Genomic DNA, 19,963 nt, shown 5'->3' with positions numbered 1-19,963 from the left:
GTTCTTATTCCGCTTGTTTTCTTCCGACTGTGACGATTGTTTGTGTTTTTATTATTTCAGCTCTCCCAGAGTGGCGATTAGTTCCTGGAACAAATTCAATGGATTCCATAGGTTTATGGAATCCTAAAGGGCACAATGATGTTATCAGGTAAGTAATCAGTGAAGTTTATTGCTCCTTTGATTGATCCAGAAGTTTGTTTTTCTTCATAGAGAAAAAAATTGCTTTCGCTTTTCGGGTGCTAGATGATGATGGTGAATTCCTCCCGTAACTTGGATTGTCCATCAAAATGATACGACTGGATAGCTGCTTCGGATCTGATCGCATTTGACATCGGTCGCATGTGTCGTAGAAAACTTAGCCTTACAGGTGAAATTTCAGGTGAGCATTAAAACATTATCGGTGATCGCAAAAGATTTGTTTGCCTACATTGTTGACTGCATCTTTACAGCAATGCCTGGTGCGGTTCTCGCCGAGGAGGAGTACCCGTGATTGGGCTTTATCGAGTCATCAATCTCTTTAGGTGAAGGGTATACGCGGCCGGTGCAGATGGTTGACAACTCATAGTTGACCGATGGAGAAAATGCCAAAATTTGAAATGACTTGGTATGATTCGGACACGATGGGTGAATCTCCAACTCGATCTAGTGTTTCGTCCTGATACCGGTATGTGATTCTACGAATAAGCATGTTACCCTGGGTATGCTGAACTAAGGCCTGGTGGTGTGGAGCTAGGAGATGGGAAACGGACAGGAGATCACTAGCAGATGACTGTGATGAGTCTGGTCCTCGTCAGCTGCAGATTTTCCCATATCGTGTGGCTGTGTTGTGTGGTGAAAATGACGATATGTAGCTGCAGAACTGCTCACGGTGCTCCGGCCCGACCGGGTGGTGATCTGGAGATGCCAGGTGGATCTCGATTTGGATTATGGACCTCGTCGACCTTGGCTCGCCTTAGTAATTCATAACTGCCGGACGGTTAGTGTGTGTTTGGGTCGATCCTCCGTCGACCGATGGAGTGCCTGAATGCGGAGATGTTGGACCTCCGCACATTCCTCCACGACGTCTGACCTTTTTATTCAAATGATGACATCCTTCTAAGGGGATCCGATGGTGAAGGGTGACAATTTCAAACGGTAGGACATTCTTAAGGGTTTATGATTTCCCAATGATTCGATTCTTTACCCGATATAACAAGGAACTACAATAGGTATGCTTGGCTCTTCAAGAAAGGAGGATATGAGGAACTTCAAACGTTTCTAGTAAAGGTTCTTCAATCGATATGAACTCTAGGCGGCAGGGGGAACTTAAAACAATATGATTTAGAATGATAATGTAGACTTAAATCAAAACATGTACTCCATTTGCAGCCTTCATGGTCTCATGCAAATTTGGAATGCTTCATAACGAATCTTAAGACGTTTTGATTGGTATGATAGACAATATTGGATTTCTTATCGATGACTTAATGAGAAAGGAGCTTAATAAGGAGGTATGCTTAAATTTGTAACTTAGAAGATTTAGAATGATCTATAGTTTTAGCTTTATAAGATTTTTCCCGACTTGATCGACTTCATCTGTTGAGCAAATATCTTGCGTTGAACAACGATGTGACTGACTGACCAAACGGAACAACAGATTTTAGGACATTTGGCAAATTCCTCTGTATAACTAACGCATTCTGTTTTACAAAATCTAAAGGAGATTCATCTCTACTGGGCTGCAGCTTCAATCTAGAAGTTGCTTGGAGAACTGTTGCTTGGAGAAATAGTCATTCAAAATTGACCGTTTTTCTAGGTTGGCTTCGGTAAGGGTTGCTGACACAAATAATTTCTGACACGAAACTGATTCATTCTTGGGTAGGGTTCTGACCAAACGTTCTGATTCATTTCTGACTGTGGGCTCATGGAAAATCTTTTCGCATATCGATTCTTCCATGGAGTTGGTGTTCGTAGTCCAACATGTTTCCAGCTTCTGGAATCGTCTAAGTCTTTTTTGTAGTTGCTTGTAGAACAGATCATAGTGTGGGAAACGTGGTGATGAGATTCTACCATTCGACCTGACACAATCCAACCAAACACTGTATTTTGGAGCGTGGGACCATTCTTAGTGACCTTTCTTGGTGCATCCTTCAACAAGTCCAAGTAATACTCGGCACCAATGATGACATCAATCGGCTTTGACTCGTGGAAGAAAGGATCAGCTAACGATTCAGAATCGGGAAGCGACATGACCGGAGGATCAAACGACGTCGAAGGTAGATGTAGTGTAAGGTTAGGTAACACGAAGAATTGCATAGTTTCTTGGAAATTAGATATTTTTGGTGAACGTGGACAGACTTCAGCATGTATGGACTTCGTCGAAACCGACTGAGACGACCCAATACCCTGAACTGACAAATATGTAGGCGCTTCTTTCAACTTCAGCTTTCTAGAAAACTCTTGGGACATCAAGCAGTGTTGCGAACAAGAATCTAACAAGGCTCTAGCAATCTGAGCGGTACCGTAACGGTCCTTAATCTTTACAAGAGCGGTAGGGAGCAGAATATTCGAAGCAGACTTAACAGGTAGTGCGACGTAGTTTTGGCTCGTGCTTGGCGTTGGCGAATCGTTTCGTGTGCTTGTATTTGGTGAATTGTGTGTTGCATTTTGAGTTTGAGTGTGTGTTTCCGTAACTATTGGCATGGTGTGACTTTGCTGTTGATAAGCTTGCTGTGGACAAATATGGGTGCTTTCTTCATTAGAGGGTTGTGCAATTGACTGTTGACTGAGTCTCGGATTCGACGGATTCGGAACGGAGGATCGCGTAGCATGCAACATAGTGTGATGCTTCTGTTGACATAATCGACAATTGCTACGAGTGCAGTTTGTCGCAAAATGTCCAGGCTGTAGACAATTTCGACAGACTCGACTTCGATTGGCGGCTTGAACACGTTCTGATATCTTCAATCGAAAGAATCTCTGGCAGTGAAACGATGAGTGCCATGATTCGGTACAGAACGGGCATCGTGAATCCGATCGGATGGTTGTATGGCAAACTGTTGATCTTGTCTGACGTGCTTCGGATGGTGGACTTCTTGCAGAGGTGATTGATTGAAGAACTGAGCAGTGTCCTTGCAAGAACAGTAGCAGCTCTTCGTACGTTGGGACCTCCTTAGACCCGTAATGCGTCTCCCATTGGCGCAATGTTGCAGAATCTAGTCTAGCGCACAACATGTAGACTAGTATTGTACTCCAAGACTCCGTATGCTCGCCGATTTTCTGCAACATCATCAAATTCTTCTCAAACTCGCTGATGAGAAAGTTCAGACCGTTGTAGTTCTCCTTTTTTAGCGGTTCGAGGGCGAAAAGAGCGTCGAGATGAGCCTTGACAATGAGCTTTTTGTTTTCGTAGCGGACTTCCAGCATTTTCCAGGCGACGTCGTAGTTTGACTCTGACAGCTCGATGTTGTTTATTTCCTTCAGTGCATCACCATGCAGAGAGGACCGGAGGTAGGTGAACTTGTCCATTTTCGTCAGATGTTCGTTGTCGTGAATGAGACTACGGAAAGAGTCTCTAAACGTAACCCATTCTCTGATTGTTCCGCTGAAGGACGGCAAACGAATCTCGGGCAGCTTCACTCTGGACGTATTCCCTGACGCAGACTGATTTTGGCTGTTGCTGGTTGTGTTTACCCCTAAGGCATCCTTATCGCCTTGAAGTCTAAGGAGGTCACCTCGAATTGCAAAATATCGGTCATCAAACTGCTGCAGAATTTTGTCGTTCTCTTCTTCGCGCTGTTTTGCAATCTCCCCTTTGACTTCGCTGTCAGCATCTTTCTGCTCTTTCTCGGCCGCTTCATCCAGCAACATTTCAATCTTGCTCCGAATTTCGAAAAACTCGCTGTACACTGTATCAATCACTTGCAACCTTGAGCTTAACTGGCACCGATCACTACCGATGTGATAGGTTTGGATAAATCTATCAGTACCATCAAAAATCTCATATAACTGCCGCTCACGTTTTTGCAACGCCTTCAGCGTACTTCTCGACATTGCAACACTTTTTGTAATCTGACACAGGCTTCAAAATTTTGACGAATTCAGACTTGTACCTACTGACAAGTCCTCAAACTGACACGTTGTTTCTGACACAGGCTTAATATCTGACAATGTTTCAGACGATTTGAATTCAGACTCGATTTCTGACAAGATCTTTTCTGACTTAATTTCTGACAATATTTCAGACCAGGTTTCTGACAATATTTCAGACCAGGTTTCTGACAATATTCAGACAAGAATTCTGACGCAAGCTTATTTTGAGACTCAGCCTCAATTCTGATAAGTTTCAGACAAGATTTTCGACAATATTCCCTTAAGAATTCCGACACAAACTGATTCAGACTTAATTCTGACAAGTTTTCCAACTCAAACTTAAACAAACTTGTATTTTCTGACAAATTCAGACTTGATTCTGACAAGAATTCTGACTCAAACTTAATTTCTTCAACAAACTTGAATTTTCTGACAAACTCAAACACCTTGGACCCAATCCGTCCAGTACTGAATAATTCTGACCAAAATATCTGACTTGCACCTTCTGTACTTCTGACTTGCACCTTAATGTGCTTCTGACACGCACCTTATGTGCTTCTGACTTAGGGTATTTGCACTTAATGTTGATCAACTCAACGTTCCATCCGATCGCGACGCGAATTACCGAGACTAGCAACCCGATATTGACAGCAGCGAGTGGGCACAACCAGTGTAAAAATTGCAAAGTAAAATGCCAAAGAATACCAAGACCAATTTGTAGTTAACGGACAGGGCACACTTCATGCAATCAAAGATCAATTCACAATCAATTCTTTATTTTTATTTGCACTATTTTGGCCTCATGCACCTAGCCTTCTTCAATACTTCCTGTTATGTTTATTCCGGAAAACTGCTCCTTCAGACGTTGCGTCGTTTGCTGGTGGCTCAAGATCAGCTGTCCTTTAATGCGCTGCTGTTCAATCAGCTGTCCTCTGCTTCGTTGATGTTTGATCAGCTGTCCTATGTATCGGCTTCACTTCACCACTATGCTTCAGGTAACCGGTGGACAATTGTTCCGAGATCGCGATGGCTGACACTGGAGTCCGATGCACTCAATTGCATCCAAGCAAAGCGTTCAAAAATGCACTTGCTTTGTTAGCACAATCACTTCGGTTCAATTGTTCAGTAGCGCTATGGCGATTTTGCGAACACAAAATGGTTCACACTTTTGCTGCTGTCGAGCAAAGTCCAAACTTCACTTAAAACTTCTTAATGTCCAATTTATGTTCCGGAACCACTTTCCGGACGGAAATCCGGCTCGAAGGACCAAATGTTTAGGCACCGGAACACTATTTCGGACCGAATTAAGAACTCGCGAATTTAAACTTAACTTCAAAATCGAAACACTTTATTTTCCGATTAGCGAGTAATGAGCGTTTTATTGGGGTGATCTTATCAACACGGCGGATTGGTTTGAACTGTGTTGACTATCATTGCTTAAGTTGCGAACAGGAGAAAATGAATATAACACAAAAACCTTTCGCATTCTTCTAATACACACAATTACAGTTTTTGCTAGTATTGATTTCAACAAGTAAAGAAAGCTTCAGTTCGAGCAGTGAACAGAGCTTATATCCATCCGAAAGCATTTTTAGATCACTTTCGGATGGATCTTACTTTGACGTTCTGCTGTGCGATGTTATTTTTTCTGTTCCCCTATCTGAATACTAACACAAATAAGCAGAGCGGTTTTACTCAAACAGATAACTTCCCGAGGAAAGAATCAGCATCAGGACTCGGATTTATTGTCCAGAAATTGGAAACCCGAATGCGGAATCAGGATTTAAGATCCAGGATCAGACCCAAGCTTAAGCTTTCATAGTTTGGTATAAGCACAAGGAGCAGGGTCGCGTTTCAGGACCAGGATCTCGGATCAGTAAAGATCCGAGATGAGGATCCAGGATCCTGGATCAAGATTTGAATTCGGAATCAGGATCTCGGATCATAATCAAGAAGTCAGAATCCGAAGTAAGGATCAGAATCCGGCTACTGAGTCAAGGATATGAATCCGAGATCAAGCCATATGATTAGAGATGTACCGAATATTCGGCGCCAAATACCGCCCAAAAATTCGTTATGCTGAATATTCGGCTGACCGAATAGTTGAGCTAAGTATTCGGCCGAATAGGCCGAATATTTATTTTGAAAATTTTTACAATAACAGACTTATCAAGTTTTTCCAATGATGTTGGATGATTTATAAAATATCCATAAACAATATTGAAACTACACATTCATCAAAAACTTTTGGTTTCAGTAAAACATCTTAGATTTATCCGTGCATCTTTCACTGTAGATTGTGCAGTAGAAGATTTTTATAATATATCCAGGCTTCCCAAAAAATCCAATAGAAAATTCGAGATAAGTAAGTCTGGTCGGGATGCCCAGATATTGTTTAAAACTTCCCGGATTTTGCCCGGGTTTATTTAAAAAAAAACAAAAACTTCTCTTTGAATATTTCAAGATTTTGTGTTAAAAAAAGAATTTTAAATGTATTCAAATTGAACCTAAGTTTATGTTCAATAGATACGATTTTTACACTTCGGCTGAAAACTTTAAATTTTAGGCAATTTTCTATCTTATTTCTTTTGTATTTTTTTTAAACAATAGGGGAGATAAGGGTATAACGAGCACCCAGGGTATAATAAGCACTCCTCTTTTCTACAAAAGTACGTATTTTCTTAAATAAATTTTCACGAGGATTTATTTCGTTCTTCCTATAGTATTAATTTTTCACAAAAAATGGAATCTCCTTATCATCTTTACAGAGATATTCATAAAAACCAGCTAGGTTCTCAAGTGACGAAAATATTATAATTTTTTGATCACCACGAAATAAGCTTTTATGATCTTCAGATCGTCTTGATATATAATGTACGCACTGAAACATGATGTACACATTGTTTCTCAATTTTCACCATCATAAAATTTTTGATTTTTCACTTAAATCAATTTTAAAACACGTTTTTACTTAAATTTGTTGGCTCGGGGCGATCAGAGCACTATTAATCGGGGCACGATGAGCGTTTTCTGCCGTATAATCAAGCAGCGAATTCAACTCGATGTAGTCAACTGAATTATAGAGCTACAGCTTGACTAGTTTACATCTGACGATGTGGCCTATTGGTAAGGTGTCGGAGATGTTATCCAAAGGTAAGAGTTCGATTTCTGTTCGAGGTGCTTTTTTCCAGTTACCATGATGGATTTTTTCGATTGTTACATTATACGGCTTAGCATCGTCCGCCAAACAAAGCACTAGAACATAATGTATGAGCGTGTGTGATTTGTTTGTATTCTACAAACAGACCTAAATTATTTTGTTATTGCTTTGTTTGATGAATCTACGAGTCACCTGACTTCATTGAGTTGAATTCGCTGCTAGATTCCCCGGCAGGCTCATCGTGCCCCGATTAATGATGCTAATACTGCCCCAGGGGGGGGGGGGGGGTATTCAATATGCCCCTACAGTGACTGATTCTCAGTTTTTGGCAAATTTATTTAAAATGCATTTTTAAACGTTTTTATATAGTTTATCAAGTTTCAGCCAACAAGGAATAGACTATTTTAGTATTCGAATACGAAACAATGATGTAATTCACATATTATAGCTGTTTTCTAAGGGTAAATAAGCGTTTTCCTAAAGGTGACCATTATACCCTTATCTCCCCTAATGTCTAGATTTTGTTCAAATTTGCCCTTTGTTAACTAATTTACCAAAAATCGTTCTGAACTGCCGTCCGTGTGGATACGCATGGAAGAAAGTATGGTATGCTTAAGGTTACCACTATTCGATTCATCTCTACATATGATAAAATTTTGGGATCTGGATTCATTGAAAGATATTATTTTTTATTTAACGGTTTAAGAAAAGTTCAGATAACGGTTTTCTATAGCAACTACATAAAGGACCCAGGTCCCAGGATCGTACCTGGGTCGGTTTTGAAAAATAATACAAAATTTTGAAGTTGTATTTTCAGCACTCACCTTAAGTGTAGGCATACTCGGTGTACTCATCTTGACTGACGATTGCAATTCCGTCATTTTCTCCATTCGTACTGTTGTGCTAGGAACCTGCGGACTGGAAGTCGTCGTCGTTCGGACTTCCGGCAGTTGATTGAAGCCTACGTTTCCGGCCGATGGAAAACTACTGTTTATTTGGGTGATCATTGTTCCACTAGCATTCACCGATGACATCGTCGATATGTAGTAACATCCCAGCCGAGACGAAGATCCACAACTTAACACAAACGCTGCAATCACAGTTCCCACAATTATTCCGAAATCACCGGCCGCTCGGAACCAACGGCTCAACTTCCTGATACTTTCTTCTTTGCTGCACAGCAATTTATGATCGTCATAACTATCGGCACTAACCCCTGCCATACTGTTTCCCCCACACTCCGGTTGAGAACAGCTCAACTTCCCCGCCATTGATACCACCAGAATGTGCTTACAGATCACGGAAGGCCCCAATACTAATCCTAGAACCAAATAGCCGGGAATCAACGAAATGAGCACCGGATAGATGTGCGTAGCCAAAAACACACACAGACCCCCGTAAACTGCGGCCAACACAATCGAATATCCGAATCTTCGCAGTATCCTTGTGGTCGCCAAACACATGAAGGCCGTCACTAGGCAGCACAAACTCAACAATCCCGAACCCACATCCGGTCCCATCGCTAGCCAAGATTCCTGCTGGAACCAGGTCGAGTTTGACCCTTGCAAGCCCATTAGCGGAATCAGTGCTCCACACATCAACCCATGAGCCACGGTTAGCAGGATGAAGTTTTTGGTCACTTTGGTCCGCACGTGGGTCGGAATCTTATGTCGGCATCCGTAGCTCCGGTTGTTGACCGTGAGCAATCGACGCACCGAGGTTGCCCCAATGGAACTGTTTACTGAATCACGTCGACGGTAACCCAAAGTGGAACTCTGGAAGGGATATCCTCCAACGGCGGCTAGTGGGGGTGCCACCGCTAGGCGATGACTCCGCGATGAGGCAGGTGAATAGTTGGTGATGTATTGCTGTGAAGAATAAAATATGAATGTACAAGTTTTAAGGAATTGAAGAAACTATGATATGTTTTACCTCTATCATAGGATCGTCCCAAATGTGGTGCGCTTGACCAGAACTCCGCGTTCGCATCACCTTCCGTGATGATGGGGGACATTTTTGCTGGAAAAACGCCCGGGCTGCGGCAATCTGTGATTAGGGAGAAAAGATTTTAGAACAACATCAGTGAATTAACTACTCTCTGGAGCCACTAAAAACCTTTAAAAAGTGCCATGAGATCATAAACAACAAGGGTACTATTTATTGTCATGTTATGAAAATACATAAAAATACACGTTATTTTCAAAATGATCAAAATAATATTCACTTTAACTACTTTGATCAATAGTTTCCCAGAATCCATATCGATCATTCGATATGGATTATTGAATTTCGCATTATTGAATCAACTGTCAATTTCAAAACATCATTCACCAAGTTTAATTTTAATACACACTCAAGATCAGCATAATTTAAGCTAAGCTAAGCTAAAGACACACTCAAGATCAGCATAATTTTACTAACGAATGAATGCCATTCACAAACTTGCTTTGAATTTGAGGTCTTCTGGGAAAGCTGTTTTATTATTTAAATAAATTTATTTCCAATCATAAGTCTACATAACTATCAACATTTTCTTCGGGTACAAATATAAAACGAAGAAAGAGTATTCCAAAAAATACTAATTTAATTCTAGGATAAAAAATAATCCGGGCATTTGATTTCAAAATTTCCAACCAAATATCCGGTCAATATATGGGAAAATTAGGGCAAACAATGAATTTTTTACACAATATAATTTTTTGAGTATTTTTTTTGAATTTTGCTATGGTAATAAATCCGGGAAAAATCCGGTCTATTTTCTACAAAATCCCCGGGATAAATCCGGGCAATCTGGCAAGCTTAAACTAGAACTCAAAATCCCATAAAAAAATTCTGAATATTACAATTATTAATGAAACAAATTTGCAATAGGAAGCATGAATAATTCAGATTAAAAAAATATATAGGTATATATTTACTCCTTTATGATATTTAATGTCATATTCAAACAACTAAGCCCCTACTTTAAACCCAAATTTCAAGTTCAAAATTTGGTGATTACTTTCCGTGTTTTTGTGGCCTTAAAGCCAAGAGGGTGTAAATGCGAAATTTTTCGATTTAGATTAAGTAATGACAACAAATTTAATGATCTTCACCTTCGATTGGAGCAAGCAAATTTAGGATATTTCGATTTATAATATCTAAATTTTGTAAAATAAAACAATATTTCCTCGGAAAATTCTTTATTTGAAACCGAGCCACACGGAATATATATTTTTTTTTTACAAAAATGACCAAAAAGAACAAAAATGATAAAAATGACAAAAATGACAAAAATGACAAAAATGACAAAAATGACAAAAATGACAAAAATGACAAAAATGACAAAAATGACAAATATAACAAAAATGACAAAAATGACAAAAATGACAAAAATGACAAAAATGACAAAAATGACAAAAATGACAAAAATGACAAAAATGACAAAAATGACAAAAATGACAAAAATGACAAAAATGACAAAAATGACAAAAATGACAAAAATGACAAAAATGACAAAAATGACAAAAATGACAAAAATGACAAAAATGACAAAAATGACAAAAATGACAAAAATGACAAAAATGACAAAAATGACAAAAATGACAAAAATGACAAAAATGACAAAAATGACAAAAATGACAAAAATGACAAAAATGACAAAAATGACAAAAATGACAAAAATGACAAAAACGACAAAAATGACAAAAATGACAAAAATGACAAAAATGACAAAAATGACAAAAATGACAAAAATGACAAAAATGACAAAAATGACAAAAATGACAAAAATGACAAAAATGACAAAAATGACAAAAATAACAAAAATGACAAAAATGACAAAAATGTCAAAAATGACAAAAATGCCAAAAATGCCAAAAATGACAAAAATGACAAAAATGACAAAAATGACAAAAATGACAAAAATGACAAAAATGACAAAAATGACAAAAATGACAAAAATGACAAAAATGACAAAAATGACAAAAATGACAAAAATGACAAAAATGACAAAAATGACAAAAATGACAAAAATGACAAAAATGACAAAAATGACAAAAATGACAAAAATGACAAAAATGACAAAAATGACAAAAATGACAAAAATGACAAAAATGACAAAAATGACAAAAATGACAAAAATGACAAAAATGACAAAAATGACAAAAATGACAAAAATGACAAAAATGACAAAAATGACAAAAATGACAAAAATGACAAAAATGACAAAAATGACAAAAATGACAAAAATGACAAAAATGACAAAAATGACAAAAATGACAAAAATGACAAAAATGACAAAAATGACAAAAATGACAAAAATGACAAAAATGACAAAAATGACAAAAATGACAAAAATGACAAAAACGACAAAAATGACAAAAATGACAAAAATGACAAAAATGACAAAAATGACAAAAATGACAAAAATGACAAAAATGACAAAAATGACAAAAATGACAAAAATGACAAAAATGACAAAAATGACAAAAATAACAAAAATAACAAAAATGACAAAAATGTCAAAAATGACAAAAATGCCAAAAATGACAAAAATGACAAAAATGACAAAAATGACAAAAATGACAAAAATGACAAAAATGACAAAAATGACAAAAATGACAAAAATGACAAAAATGACAAAAATGACAAAAATGACAAAAATGACAAAAATGACAAAAATGACAAAAATGACAAAAATGACAAAAATGACAAAAATGACAAAAATGACAAAAATGACAAAAATGACAAAAATGACAAAAATGGCATAAATGACAAAAATGACAAAAATGACAAAAATGACAAAAATGACAAAAATCACAAAAATGACAAAAATGACAAAAATGACAAAAATGACAAAAATGACAAAAATGACAAAAATGACAAAAATGACAAAAATGACAAAAATGACAAAAATGACAAAAATGACAAAAATGACAAAAATGACAAAAATGACAAAAATGACAAAAATGACAAAAATGACAAAAATGACAAAAATGACAAAAATGACAAAAATGACAAAAATGACAAAAATGACAAAAATGACAAAAATGACAAAAATGACAAAAATGACAAAAATGACAAAAATGACAAAAATGACAAAAATGACAAAAATGACAAAAATGACAAAAATGACAAAAATGACAAAAATGACAAAAATGACAAAAATGACAAAAATGACAAAAATGACAAAAATGACAAAAATGACAAAAATGACAAAAATGACAAAAATGACAAAAATGACAAAAATGACAAAAATGACAAAGATCACAAAGCTGACAAAAATGACAAAAATGACAAAGATGACAAAGATGACAAAGATGACAAATGACAAAGATGACAAAGATGACAAAGATGACAAAAATGACAAAAATGACAAAAATGACAAAAATGACAAAAATGACAAAAATGACAAAAATGACAAAAATGACAAAAATGACAAAAATGACAAAAATGACAAAAATGACAAAAATGACAAAAATGACAAAAATGACAAAAATGACAAAAATGACAAAAATGACAAAAATGACAAAAATGACAAAAATGACAAAAATGACAAAAATGACAAAAATGACAAAAATGACAAAAATGACAAAAATGCAAAAATTACAAAAATGACAAAAATGACAAAGATCACAAAGCTGACAAAAATGACAAAAATGACAAAGATGACAAAGATGACAAAAATGACAAAAATGACAAAAATGACAAAAATGACAAAAATGACAAAAATGACAAAAATGAAAAAAATGACAAAAATGACAAAGATCACAAAGATGACAAAAATGACAAAAATGACGAAAATGACAAAAATGACAAAAATGACAAAAATGACAAAAATGACAAAAATGACAAAAATGACAAAAATGACAAAAATGACAAAAATGACAAAAATGACAAAAATGACAAAAATGACAAAAATGACAAAAATGACAAAAATGACAAAAATGACAAAAATGACAAAAATGACAAAAATGACAAAAATGACAAAAATGACAAAAATGACAAAAATGACAAAAATGACAAAATGACAAAAATGACAAAAATGACAAAAATGACAAAAATGACAAAAATGACAAAAATGACAAAAATGACAAAAATGACAAAAATGACAAAAATGACAAAAATGACAAAAATGACAAAAATGACAAAAATGACAAAAATGACAAAAATGACAAAAATGACAAAAATGACAAAAATGACAAAAATGACAAAAATGACAAAATGACAAAAATGACAAAAATGACAAAAATGACAAAAATGACAAAAATGACAAAAATGACAAAAATGACAAAAATGACAAAAATGACAAAAATGACAAAAATGACAAAAATGACAAAAATGACAAAAATGACAAAAATGACAAAAATGACAAAAATGACAAAAATGACAAAAATGACAAAAATGACAAAAATGACAAAAATGACAAAAATGACAAAAATGACAAAAATGACAAAAATGACAAAAATGACAAAAATTAAAAAAAATGACAAAAATGACAAAAATGACAAAAATGACAAAAATGACAAAAATGACAAAAATGACAAAAATGACAAAAATGACAAAAATGACAAAAATGACAAAAATGACAAAAATGACAAAAATGACAAAAATGACAAAAATGACAAAAATGACAAAAATGACAAAAATGACAAAAATGACAAAAATGACAAAAATGACAAAAATGACAAAAATGACAAAAATGACAAAAATGACAAAAATGACAAAAATGACAAAAATGACAAAAATGACAAAAATGACAAAAATGACAAAAATGACAAAAATGACAAAAATGACAAAAATGACAAAAATGACAAAAATGACAAAAATGACAAAAATGACAAAAATGACAAAAATGACAAAAATGACAAAAATGACAAAAATGACAAAAATGACAAAAATGACAAAAGTGACAAAAATGACAAAAATAACAAAAATGACAAAAATGACAAAAATGACAAAAATGACAAAAATGACAAAAGTGACAAAAATGACAAAAATGACAAAAATGACAAAAATGACAAAAATGACAAAAATGACAAAAATGACAAAAATGACAAAAATGACAAAAATGACAAAAATGACAAAAATGACAAAAACGACAAAAATGACAAAAATGACAAAAATGACAAAAATGACAAAAATTACAAAAATTACAAAAATGACAAAAATGACAAAAATGACAAAAATGACAAAAATGACAAAAATGACAAAAATGACAAAAATGACAAAAATGACAAAAATGACAAAAATGACAAAAATGACAAAAATGACAAAAATGACAAAAATGACAAAAATGACAAAAATGACAAAAATGACAAAAATGACAAAAATGACAAAAATGACAAAAATGACAAAAATGACAAAAATGACAAAAATGACAAAAATGACAAAAATGACAAAAATGACAAAAATGACAAAAATGACAAAAATGACAAAAATGACAAAAATGACAAAAATGACAAAAATGACAAAAATGACAAAAATGACAAAAATGACAAAAATGACAAAAATGACAAAAATGACAAAAATGACAAAAATGACAAAAATGACAAAAATGACAAAAATGACAAAAATGACAAAAATGACAAAAATGACAAAAATGACAAAAATGACAAAAATGACAAAAATGACAAAAATGACAAAAATTCCAAAAATTACAAAAATACAAAAATTTCAAAAATGACAAAAATTACAAAAAATTACAAAAATTACAAAAATTACAAAAATTACAAAAATTACAAAAATTACAAAAATTACAAAAATTACAAAAATTACAAAAATTACAAAAATTACAAAAATTACAAAAATTACAAAAATTTCAAAATATACAAAAATTACAAAAATTACAAAAATTACAAAAATTACAAAAATTACAAAAATTACAAAAATTACAAAAATTACAAAAATTACAAAAATTACAAAAATTACAAAAATTACTAAAAGTACAAAAATTACAAAAATTACAAAAATTACAAAAATTACAAAAATTACAAAATTACAATAATTAAAAAAATTAAAAAAATTACAAAAATTACAAAAATTACAAAAAATACAAAAATTACAAAAATTACAAAAATAACAAAAATTACAAAAATTAAAAAAATTACAAAAATTACAAAAATTACAAAAATTACAAAAATTACAAAATTTACAAAAATTACAAAAATTACAAAAATTACAAAAATTACAAAAATTACAAAAATTACAAAAATTACAAAAATTACAAAAATTACAAAAATTACAAAAATTACAAAAATTACAAAAATTACAAAAATTACAAAAATTACAAAAATTACAAAAATTACAAAAATAACAAAAATTACAAAAATTACAAAAATTACAAAAATTACAAAAATTACAGAAATTACAAAAATTACAAAAATTACAAAAATTACAAAAATAAAAAAAATTACAAAAATTACAAAATTTACGAAAATTACATTAATTTCAAAAATTACAAAAATTACAAAAATTATAAATATTACAAAAATTTCAAAAATGACAAAAATTACAAATATTTCCAAATTATCAAATATGTATTACCAAAATTACAAAATTTACAAAAAATACAAAAAACACAAGGGTTACAAAAATCAAAAAATGACAAAAATGACAAGAATCACAAAAATGTCAAAAAATGCAGTGCTGAAAATTTTTTTATTGTTTTCTCAAACTTAATTATCGCAAAGTGGCCTAACTTTCTTTAATCTTATTTCTCTGATTTGCTCAGTTTAAAATTTTACGTAAAATCACTTAATTACCCAAAAATATATTTCTCCCGTTTCGAAAACATTGAACTTCCAAAATCGGAAGTTCGTGAAATTTTACCGTTCCAAAAATATGACTCTGTTTCAGCCTTCTAGTAATTCAACTAGCACTAAACAAGAAGTATTGAACTAATTCATGAATTGTTAGATTTGGATTTTGGAACGTCAGTTCGCAAAATTAATGTGGAGAAGGACCACCTCGGAAAAGAAGGAATCGAATGATGACAGTCCTTATTCCGTATGTTAAACAGCATTTCTAGAAAGTATCTAAAAGATGTTAAAAAAAATCTCCACTCAAAACTTTGAATTTTTCTTATTTACGTTACAATAAGTCATCCTACTAAACGTTGCATTTTCATTGACAAGGGTTATGAAATGATCCATTACTTAAAAAATTTCTATCAAACTTCTTTAAATTTTTAAACTGATAACTCACAGTATCATATCAATAGAAAGCTGAAAACTTTTGTTCGAGAAGCCTTTCGGAAATTGGTTTCCTTGAAGCCGTGACTAACTTATATCAGCTGGGCATACTAATAAATTGTTGAAAGTTAAAAGAGACTGTGTAGGCACCAAATCCCCTACACGTAACATAATTAGCCATAATTCGCAAAGCTCGATTCAGTAGCTGCTCCAATTCTTTGGAGCGAAATTGTATTTGATCTTTCCAGCAACGGAAAGGGGGGATGATGGAAAATTATGTGACAGCCAGCCGGGCGCACTAACCTGTTGCTGATGGACGAAGACCGGTCGTTCCCGGCTGTCGCGGGCAAAATCCCGCTCGATGATACGCTCCCGGGCCAAAATTCGTTCCCTTTCCTCTAGGCGACGCTCGAGGCGTTCCGTTGAAAGCTCGCTCAGATTCGGTAAGCTGCCCATGGTACTGGCTGTTTCTGATGGGATTCCGAGTCTTATGAAGATGATAATAGTAATAATACTAATGTCAATAATAAGAGCTGTCACTAACAGGGGCACCAAGCAAAGGAATGTCCTCCTCCTCCGTTTTGTGGGTGGGTGGGTTTGGTTTTTCTTTTGCCCTCCCTGCGGGACTGTCAGCTTACCTCCAAGGCAGGCTGGCCTCCAAGGAGTTGGCAAGCAAGGACCTCGCCTCACGTGACGGAAATATTGACGACGATGTTCGAGATTCGCTTGAGAGAGAAGCACAAACAATAAAAAAAAAGTTTGTGCGTGGGACTTTCGGGGTAAAATCTCGCTTCCACCAAGTGTATAGTGGGCACCTACTAAGTGGCCTGGCCACCATCAAGTAAAATGCTCTCGGGGCTTACTTATTTCATCGGATCCGGATCCTCACGTGCGTGGGTGTTGAATCTAAGTTATTGTTTTTGCCGCTGCTCGAAGTTGGCATGATGGTCCCGGAGCAGAATTTCCTCTTATTTTGCCCATTTTCTCGGCAATGTATGTATGAAGGTAGTTGTATTTCGTCGTTGGACTTCGAGCGGAGGTTGGAGTGCGTGGTGGGAAAACAAAAAAACTTTTAAAGATGTTCATTCACTCCGTTCCCAGTTGCTGCTGGTGTTCCACTGCTGGCCAATGTCCTTTTTTATCGTCTTCATAATAATAACCATTATCGGCATCATCAACTCGACTCGACTTGTTTGAGGCTGAAGTTCTGGTTAAATCTGAAAAATAAAGAGGAACGTTGTTAGATTAACACTCGAGGGTAGCTATTGCCAGACATATGTTGAGGCGAATTAAAGCTTAGATCTTTTAGAAATGGGACACTTTCTTTTGCTGGTATCTCATTTACTAGTAATCGGACATTCAAAATTATAACCGCATTTTGCTGCCTGTAAAAAGTACTACCTGATCTATTTTTGTCAAAATTTTAAATTTACGCATTTCTGAGATGTTTACGATGCAAGAGAAAAAGAATAAAATGGTTTTGCACAGTTTCCTTCAAAATCCATCATTTTAAAATTTATAGCTGACAAAACCGTTGATTTTTCACATAATAACTGTGTAGAATAACTGGCAAAAATGTTCACAAGGTTCAATTCAAGGATTGGAGTGAAGCACATGATCGGCAACTACGGTTAAGGGTCATCAGGGAAGTCAAGTCTCATACCAGAATTTTTAACTGTTAATAAGCGAAAAACTATGTGTAGGTCGCTGAAATGTCAAAAAAAATTTGTCTAATAACCTGGTAGTGTTGCCTAGTTTATGAGCCATTCAAACCTAACCTCAAACAACAAGTTTTTGCTAATTACAGAGCTCGTAAGCTGTGTAGCCGATACCGAGGCTACAGATACAGGATACAGATAATTTCTGATGGACGACAAAATTTATGAAAAATCCTATTTCAAACCAATTCCAGCGTTTGAACCCTATAACATGTCTGCTCGTGGCAAGGTCTCTAGTAGATTAAAGTTAGTACTTGCTGGTTGTTTTGTATAAAATATACTGATTTGCCAAAATTCTGCTCCTGTGGAAAAGTACAACAATTTTTAGAACGAAATCTTTGGTTTTCGCTGTTTTTAAAAGTCTTAAAAGAGTAATATTGTATGTACTCTTCACAACCTACGATCTGTACTCACCGATTATACTTTAAGTTCAATCTTAGGATGGTTTCACTTCGTTATTGTCAGATTTTGCCAGCAACGATTCCATTAAAAACGCTTTTGCGTGGCTCAAATATAATCGAGTTTCGTTAATTTCGTAACATTTGAGTCCATCCAATTGAACTCATTTTCTTTAAAAAGAGAAGTATTGGACCGAAAACTTTTCAAATTTTTCCATGAATTATCATAAGATTACCTTCATTTCGTTCATAGAAAGTATTTCGATCAAACGAATGGTTTTTAAGATACACGCATTCGTAACTGTCCCATTTCTAAATGCACTAAGCTTTAAGTGTGTGTAAGAGTAAGTAAACCACTATTTTTCCAGTTAAAATTTTGTTCTTAATAAATTTTTCGGAATTTCGGCGAGCTATGAAATTCAAAGTATAATTATTACACCCACAAATCAGACTCCAATAATGAACTTCCTAGAAGGTGGAATTATCGGTATAAGATTTATGCGGGAACGGCACTATCAAGCTTTCTAATAACTGGCATTGTCCTCCCAGTGCAACTGACCCGAACGGTTCTAACGGTTTGGACGGTTAAGACGCTTCAAAAATTTCGAACGGTTCGGACAGTTCGAACGATTCAAACGGTTCGAACGGTTCAGCCGTTTTGAACGAATTAGACGGTTTGAACGGTTCAGACTGTTCGAATGGTCCAAACGATTCAGACGGTTCGAACGGTTTGAACGGTCCAGGCGAGGTTCAAACCGTTTGGACGGATTAGACGGTTCAAACGGTGTTGACGGTTCAAACAGTTCGAACGGCTCAGACGGTTCGAACGGTTCAAACCGTTTGGACGGTTTCGGATCTCAAGGTTCAAACGGTTTTGAAGATTCAAACAATTCGAACGGTTAGAACGGTTCAAACGGTTTGAACGTTTCGGACGGTTCGAACGGTTCAGATGGTTTGAACGGTCTGAACTTCGAACGGTTTAGGCGGTTTTTAACGGTTCGGACGGTTCAGACGAAAAGCAGAAACTTTTTTTTCCTTCAAATTAGACTCTTTAGGAACAACGTACCGGATCATAAACTGGTTTGGATTTTAAAGTTCAGTTTTCGGAATATCTGTACAGAAAACATTCCTTTCACTTTTTTTTAGCAATATCAATAAAAGTTTAAAAAGAATCAATGAATCAGTTTGCCAGTCAAGTTAAGCACAACCCTAAAAATCTATTAAACTTTGTTAATGTACGAAATGGATTATGTGAAATTGTCCTAAAATTTAAAACTTAGGACAATCCACTTATATTATGTGGGTGATCTTGCTGGTTGAGTGATAATAAAAAATTGATGTGATCAGATCAAGACCTATCTGAGAAAAGCTCTTAGCCTAACAATAAGAGAACCCATGTTAGAAATAGTACAGGGTCACTGGATCGCGGACATGGCCAAACTG

The 19,963-nt window shown here is 34.7% G+C and overlaps 1 protein-coding gene across 2 annotated transcripts in view; it reads right to left on the bottom strand.

The window, feature by feature from the left end:
* LOC129754142 (uncharacterized) overlaps positions 1-17,609 on the bottom strand; it is an 85,567-nt gene extending 67,958 nt beyond the window's left edge. For both annotated transcript variants that reach the window (XM_055750025.1, XM_055750023.1), the window contains exons 1-3: positions 16,708-17,609; positions 9,164-9,277; positions 8,056-9,099 (exon numbers count right to left, since the gene is read on the bottom strand). In XM_055750025.1, coding sequence (XP_055606000.1) covers positions 8,056-9,099; positions 9,164-9,277; positions 16,708-16,860 — 1,311 coding nt within the window. In that variant the 5' untranslated portion in view covers positions 16,861-17,609. The remainder of the gene's footprint in view (positions 1-8,055; positions 9,100-9,163; positions 9,278-16,707) is intronic.
* Between the last annotated feature and the right edge of the window lie 2,354 nt (positions 17,610-19,963).

The sequence above is a fragment of the Uranotaenia lowii genome, chromosome 3, assembly GCF_029784155.1.
Source record: "Uranotaenia lowii strain MFRU-FL chromosome 3, ASM2978415v1, whole genome shotgun sequence".
Classification (NCBI taxonomy): domain Eukaryota; kingdom Metazoa; phylum Arthropoda; class Insecta; order Diptera; family Culicidae; genus Uranotaenia; species Uranotaenia lowii.
Note: the sequence above shows the minus strand (reverse complement) of the source record. Positions and strands in the feature narration are given on the sequence as shown.